The following is a 7,831-nucleotide window of genomic DNA, read 5'->3' as shown; positions in this document are numbered from 1 at the left end:
TATCAAATGAAAGTCAATATATGATGCGAAAAAGAATGAAAAAAAAATTCAACAACACATACAATTCCTGCAAACATTTAAACTACCAAAATTTATTGGCGTAATGGCTTAGGAGCATGCAAATGTTCACATCAGCATTCATTTCTTTATTGTTGCGATCAAATACCATTTTATTTTTAACATTTTGAACCAACTTATCAGATTGATGTAAATATTTGCAAAGAATGTTCAACATGAATAAAATGAAAAACCATATAAAAAAACATGTACTATATATAAGTAGAAAATTGAACGTCTTTGTTTTGCGAATAATGGGTATAACTGGTACATTTTATGGTTGATACACTGATTTTACCGGGTAAGTAATTGCATTTATTCAACTGCATCGATTCCATTAAAACATTTTAATCCATTGTGAAATTGAATGATTAAATGACCGGCCATTTCACGAAAATTAACACGGTATTTGAAGTGGCCTCCGCTTAGGTAAAATCAAGGTCGTCATCATTGATTGCGATGACAAAAGATTCAACTTTTTTTTATGAAAATTTTACTTTGATTATCATCAAGGAAAATTCGTTTTATTGCCGCATCTTGATCACCGAGAAAATGGAATAACTGACAAACTGAGACAAAGTGAAAAACAGACAACTTAACAGTTTCTTCATTGGAATTCAACATTTTGTTAAATTCAGTGATTGCATTTGGCAGTAAATTTTTTCAAAGATAATGTAAACTTCTACATAAAACAAAGCGAACATAATACACATAAATTAAAATACAATGAATCCCAGAAACTTGAAGAAATAAATTTTAATGTTGAAATTGAGTGCGTAGTTTTCATGGGTGGGTATCAGTACCATGGTTTTTAAAAGACTTCAAACGTGGTAATTTTTTTTTCTGATATTTTTTAAATTTCATTCTCTATTTCTTCTTCTGTTTCGCCTATTCCATGCATGTAAACGATACCGTGATATCTAAAATGAGAGATTAAATAAAAACGTAGTTTGTTGGGAATTTATTTTATTGTTTCAATTACAAGCTAAAAATCACCTTGGTTGTGGCTTTGTGCCAAAATAATACCGTACTGTGTTATTTTTGCAATGTTCTTTTGCTTTCAATTCCTCCATACTTGCGCACGGGTATCCAGCAATCCGTTCTTCCATATTGATAATGCGTAGATAGAAATTAACTGCTTTTAAATGTGAACATATCCAGTCTAGGCATGGGAACTGGAACTTTCACCATTTATGTAGAAATCAGAGTGTCCGATGAATTCGAACATACCTATGTGAAGTATAAAATTTGATTAATTTCTATTTTTGTCATTTGTTTTACGAGTAAAAGTGGGAATCGGATAAAATAAATAATGTCCGTTTATATATCCGCAAATATTGTCGTCTCAAAACTTGCGGGCAAACGTACAGTCAATAGTTTTGGTCCACATTTGTCCAATTCCCATTTTTACATACGAGAGAGTAAGAAAATAAAAGGCGATTTTACCGAAGCTACCCCCATTTGTATGGATGTTTTCGACCCATTCTGCATCCGTATCGCAGATTCTTTCACATGCCTTGTTATTGAAACACGGGCCGGCTGGATCTAACGCTGTTATCCAAGGCAATTTTAATCCACTATCTTGCAAATATTTGCCTGTAAATCCGGCCACATATGCACCAAGGCTGTGACCTATTATTTGTATTTTTTTTTTTCATTTTTAGTAGTCCATTTTCAATAGCTGATGCGATAAAACTGGCAATCGCGTCCCCGACTATTTTCGTATGAGCTACGGAGTTATAGTAGTTATCAAAAGAACCCACCGGCCAACCAATGCCGATTAGATTTACTCTTTGTGGTTTACTAAAATAGGCTAAAGATATTTTTAGTTAGATTAATTTATAACAATTTTGTGTTATAGGCTTTGGCCGAAACAGTCACCCAAACCAGTCAATAAGTTAACTTAAGTTAACTTACAATTGTTCAAAAATAACATGCTTGAATAATATACTTACCACGTTTGAAGTCTTTTAAAAACCATGGTCCCGATACCCAACCATGGATCAAAACTATGCACTCAATTTCAACATTAAAATTTATTTCTTCAAGTTTCTGGGATTCATTGTATTTTAATTTATGTGTACTATGTTCGCTTTGTATTATGTAGAAGTTAACATTATCTTTGGAAAATTTACTGCCAAATGCAATCACTCCAAAAAAACAAAACGATCAAAATAGTTAGCTTCATGATTTAAGGTGAAATTACAACGAGTTACTTTAGTGGTTTATAGATGACTGACTATTATTCAATTCCTTGCGATTTTATTTCTAGTTCATTTTGAGTGTTGCGTTGTGTGTATTTTTTCTCTTTGCCTGCTTCATTAAATTCAATTCGTTTTGTATTAATCGGATGATTACTGACATATGCATACAAGTTCTTATGAATATTTGATTATTTTGCGATGACTCCCGACTGCTAAAATTGATAGTGAATTGAAAGCCAATACAGTGTCTGTTTCTAATCAATATTTATTTAATTTTTGCCGACGTTTCGATTCCAATTAGAGTTTTTTCTTTGACTTACCAATGAACTCCTCACCTCTTTTGTCTACAATCTGTAGTGGGCAGATTTGCATTTCATTTTTAAATTGGTAGACTATTTTTTTTTCACTCACTCAAAGCGTTTTAAGATCTTTTGTTTACATTTTGAAAGCTTAGTAGTTTTACTTTGAATGCATGAACATATGAAAATACATTGGAACACTCAAAACGATTCCAACAACAAAATACATGGTAAGCATGTTCGTTGCCATATGAATTTACATGCTCGAAACGAACATATGAAAATATGATAGCAGAAACGCATGTATACCAACTTTTTTCATATAATTTTTCAAATCAAATGCCACTATGAATCGAAATGGTCCTTTCAACGTGCTTAAATATGATTGAATACGGTCCGAAGTCGTCTCATAACAAAGAATATACTTTGGATTGGGTCGCCATAACGGATTTGCTGGATCATATACACTAATGACAGCTCCATGACAATGTAAAATGACTACCAAATTCCCATTATTGCTGAGAAGACGAACAAGCAGTTGCGCATTATTTATACTAAAAACAAGCAGTCCAAATACGACGATTGTGTGACTATCTCCTGTTACTGCACATTCATTTGGATCAAGGACAGCAGCACGATCCCTATTTGTCGAAACACAAAATGAAAATCACTTTATTACGTAATCGGAAAATTGTCTATTTTGGGTGAATTAAAAAAATGCTAGAAAATTTCATATTGCACCTTGATTGTTGATTGCTATGCATGCTACTACTTTAACCTTCCATTCCTTTTTCGGCGGTGATGTAGTTAAATGAAGTTTACGATACAATTCTTACTAGAGAAATTTGAATTTAAATTTCAAGCACTTATGACGTCGTGAAAATGATTGATGTCCAAATGACCGTGTCGAAAGACAAACTACGATTGGAACTCATAGATACAAGAATATTTATTTCATTTCAAAAATGACATTGCATTGACGAAATAGGTGGGGAAAGATATTTTCAAAATGTAAAGTGCATTTTTGATAACAAATTACATACGTGACTATCTGCATTCTGGACTATCGCATTCTGTATGAACTCTGGCCGATAGTGGAACAAAAGAAACTAGTTTCCTTTGTTTCCAAAAATCTGAGCAAATTAGGCAATTGCGACGTTCGACATGTGAATCTCACTGGTTTATGGATGGCACCAATGTACGTACATGCACTCGGAAAGCGGCTTGTGATGTTTACAGACGAAAATATGGCAAGGGAAGATTGTGTATAGTAGATGATCTCAGGTATTTAGTGAATACATTCTGAACATTTTTCAAAATACTAAAACATATATGTTGTAGTCCCTCCTATGTTCCACCACGAAATATCAACGTGTATGAGCCCGGTAAAGCATTGAAGATTTTGAGGAATTTTTGGCGTCCAAAAACGTACGATTACCCATCCACCTTTGTATTTCTCCTTGAGAGTAATGTGGCAGAGTATTGTTCAAAGACATTGAGACAGTTTATGTTGGCTTGTCCACCTAAGTTTTTATTCAAAGAAATACGAAATTCATTCATAAACGTGGAGCATATCAGTTTAGACCAATATAGAGCACCCATTTCTGAATTTCCATTCAGTTCAACTTTTCCAAATCTGAAGTCGCTGGAATTGCAGTTGGTTTGGAACGGACCCACACCCATTGCCTTCCCATCTGTAAAAAAAACTGTGTATTGATGCATGGAAAAGTAAAAAAAAATGAAAACAAAGGATTACATTTTAAAGCAAACGAAATTAACGAATTGCTGAGACTCAATCCACAATTAGAAGAGTTGGAACTATATAACGGCATCAGCGATACTATTTTTCAGGATATCATCCTGCCAAAGCTCAAACGCTTCTCACCACGAGTGAGATATTATCCAAATATTAAAAATGCTGATCGATATCATTTCGAAAATGTTATTGACTTCCGTTTTGATATCTTCCATGACGGTAAAATAACAAACATTCCATTCACCTTTAGCAAACTAGAACGCTTTGAATGTTCGTGTATCGACGATGGTGCAATCGAGTCATATATTTCATTGATGAGAATATTCACTTGAAATCAATTATACTGACCGGAGTAAGAGATGGAATTGATAGTTTATTTCAACAAGTGTCTGTGTTGACCTGTTTCATCTTCAAATTTCGATCTTATTCCCAATTTATTTTAACAGAATCAATCTTTCAAGAAGTTTATTTTGTGGGGGTCGCAAAGGTACTTGGAAAACTGAATCAGCGAAACGGATTCAGCGAAATCAAAAAATTTTAAGCAAGAAACGGAATTGTGCTGCTTTGTGGGGATATGGTACAACCACATTAACGTGGACACAACCATGAACATTGGTGACATTACTATGAAAATGGTTGCGTTTGCTTTTAAATTTTACAATAATAAATGTGACTTCTTGAATTGAAAATCTATTATGTGCATTTTTCTTTCTGTATTTTATCCCTTGCTAGCATTGCAATAATCGTTGGTTCCGATATCATTGAGCCCAACAAAGCCCGGATTGTGGAATTTTCTGCCAATTGTTCGTGATGGTTTCGCTGTTAAATGTTGGATTCAATAAGTTCGAAGGATCAGATTTGAATTTTTTCAACTAAGTTTCTCTAGCATCAAATGATGTTGGTGTTACATTGATATCAGCGCTCATTGTTATAACCGTTGAAATTTCACTTATGTATACGTGCATTGGATCAATTTGCTCATGACATTTGCCAAGCGCTTCAGACGCTGTTTCATTAACATAATAAACACAGCTTCAGCTACTGCTAGCGACAGAGTATTTGTCTGCTTAAAGAACACTGCAAATGAGTAGATTGATTGAACGATTTTAATACGTAGAGTCTACAACTTACATTGGCGAGTTGCGTCCTACTTTAAAACGAAGTCATTCATTTGGCGGTAAAATTTCACATTCAAATATACACTCAAAAACTAAACACATACATGCGCATTGCGCATACCCTTCAAACTGTATCATTTACTAACACATACAAAGCATAGAATATGCCAATGAAATGTCAAAAAATGAATCGAGTGTTTTTCTAAAAAGGACGCTGCATGTATTGAGTGATTTATTTTCTTTGCTTCGTGAAATTATTTGTATATTATTTGATCTTCGTAAGCTCGGTAACAAGCATGAAAAATGGGAACTACTGAAACACTTCAAAACACAAGTGCAGAAGATTCCGAAGCATTGAATCTCACAACCATTGATGAAGACAGCAGGATTTTGATTTTCGAATTTTTAGAATGGGATGACCTCGCCCGAGTGGCCGATACGAGTAAAAAACTATATACCGCTGCTTGTGATGTGTACAAAAGGAAATATGGCAAAGTAACATTAATCACTACACCAAGATATGAGACAGAGTACGTAGAATAAATAATAGATTTCGAGTATTTTTTTTAAATGAATTAATAATGTTTTTATTTATATTCCAATTTTGGGTTCAGTAATTCATTTACGGGAACACGCATATATCGGAACCGAATTTATCTGTGGGATCCCGTTATATCATTGAAAGTTGTCAGAAATTTCGGACACATCACCTCACACATAGCCGTTGGCTGTAGATTGCCTAAGGACGGCAAGAAGACTGCCTTCGTATCTTTTCTGATGAGTTCTTTGGAGAAATATTGCTCAAAATCCTTGAGAGAATTAACAGATCGTACAAATAATCTATTATTTCTCAAAGAAATACGAAATCCATTCATAAATGTAGAAAAGATCTTTTGTACTTGGGTCAGCTTTTCTACGAGTGAAATTCCATTCAATACATTATTTCCGAATTTGAAATCACTGGATGTTGCATGGATCTCTGGTTCTACGAGTGAAATGCCATTCTGTACATTATTTCCGAATCTGGAATCTTTGAAAACGAGTATATCTAATAAGGTTGCCGTACGTATTGCGTCCCCATCTATGAAACATTTGTGTATTACTACTCCCATGTTTCATGAAGAAAACATTGTTTACGAACTGCTGAAACTCAACCCACAACTAGAGAAGTTAGAAATTGATTTTAAAAATATTTTTCGCCATATCATGTTTTCTCGGGATGTCAATCTGCCAAAACTTAAAGACCTATTCTTAAGAACGTATTTCAAAACTTATAACGTTCAGCGATATCATTTTGACAATGTTACTAATTTCCATTTGGTAGTAAATTCCGACCTTGCATACGTTCCATTCACCTTTAACAAACTTGAACGCTTTCAGTTCACTTCGTATTATTTCTCTAAAAGTGACACCATACCATCGCATATTTTTGATTTTATAACCGAAAATAAACACTTGAAATCAATCACAGTATCTAGATTAGAATGTGGAGTAACTGAATTATTTCAATTATGCTCTGTGTTGACAAACATTGAAGAATTGTATGTTGAAGTGAGGAGACCTTTGCCATCATCAATTTCGGAACTCATTCGTAATTTATTTTCAAAGAATCATTCTTTCAAGAATTTAACTTTGGAAGGGCCAAAACTACACTATGGATTGGAAGACTTAGATGATTTTATTAAGTCAAAAATTTCCAAGCGAGAAGAATATTTTTCATATTCATGCTTTAAAATCAAACTGACATTGAATCCATGAACGATGCAATTTCTATGAATTAGCAGAGATTGCATATTTGCTGCTATTCAGGCATGAGCTGAGCTGAATTTGCTAACTGAGGCGACTGAAGCGGTATTTAACCGCACTTACGGTGCAAAATTGTCATGGAATGATAAAAATTGATAAACATTCCAAAATTCTATGACAATTTTGTATCGTAAAAGCGTAAAAATACCGATTCAGGCGCCTGAGTTGGCAAATTCAGCTCAGCTCATGCCTAAATAGCAGCAAATATGCAATCTCTGTGAATTAGTACATATTGATGTATTCATTTTCTCAATAAATTACTGAAATGAAGAATAAATTTGCTCTTTTTTTTATTTTTAATCTATTCGGTGTATGTTCGTTATGAAATTATTCGATTTCTTCGCCGGAGGTTTGGCAACTGAACATAAAGTTCATAAATTACTTCAAAATCGTTGATCTGGCGGAACAAGATGAGATTTTCGTTCGAAAAACTCACGATTACCTGAGTACAAATGACCAACTCAATGAGAAAAATGACTAGAATGACGTTTGGTTTGGCGCCATCTGCAAGGTGGAAGTATTTTGCAATACAAATACGTTCTATTGTTGCTGTCATTGGTTGCTGTCATTGATATTTGGCAGTATATTTAT

The 7,831-nt window shown here is 33.9% G+C and overlaps 1 protein-coding gene and 1 long non-coding RNA gene across 2 annotated transcripts; one reads left to right on the top strand and one right to left on the bottom strand.

Annotated features, from left to right (window-relative positions):
- Nucleotides 1-692: 692 nt before the first annotated feature.
- Nucleotides 693-2,385, bottom strand: LOC129571541 (uncharacterized). Its single transcript, XR_008688298.1, has 4 exons — nt 2,013-2,385; nt 1,504-1,870; nt 1,054-1,287; nt 693-977 (listed from the first exon to the last, which is right to left on the bottom strand). It is a non-coding gene; the product is annotated as an uncharacterized LOC129571541 (long non-coding RNA).
- A 3,245-nt stretch (nt 2,386-5,630) lies between these two features.
- On the top strand, nt 5,631-7,517 carry LOC129571540 (uncharacterized). Its single transcript, XM_055451345.1, has 2 exons — nt 5,631-5,964; nt 6,049-7,517. Exons 1-2 carry the CDS (start codon nt 5,738-5,740, stop codon nt 7,190-7,192), a joined length of 1,371 nt encoding a protein of 456 aa, XP_055307320.1. The 5' UTR covers nt 5,631-5,737; the 3' UTR covers nt 7,193-7,517.
- Nucleotides 7,518-7,831: the final 314 nt, after the last annotated feature.

The sequence above is a fragment of the Sitodiplosis mosellana genome, unplaced genomic scaffold (genome assembly GCF_009176505.1).
Source record: "Sitodiplosis mosellana isolate CC-2019 unplaced genomic scaffold, AAFC_SMos_1.0 Smas_scaffold_2755, whole genome shotgun sequence".
Classification (NCBI taxonomy): Eukaryota; Metazoa; Arthropoda; class Insecta; order Diptera; family Cecidomyiidae; genus Sitodiplosis; species Sitodiplosis mosellana.
The sequence above is the reverse complement of the archived record's forward strand: the minus strand, read 5'-3'. Positions and strand labels throughout refer to the sequence as shown.

What these genes read in the sequence shown, in the direction of transcription:
- LOC129571540 (XM_055451345.1), top strand. Translation starts at nt 5,738, where the DNA reads ATGGGAACTACTGAAACACTTCAAAACACAAGTGCAGAAGATTCCGAA. An exon ending in ACACCAAGATATGAGACAGA is followed by an intron (nt 5,965 to 6,048) that starts GTACGTAGAATA and finishes TTTTGGGTTCAG; the next exon opens with TAATTCATTTACGGGAACAC.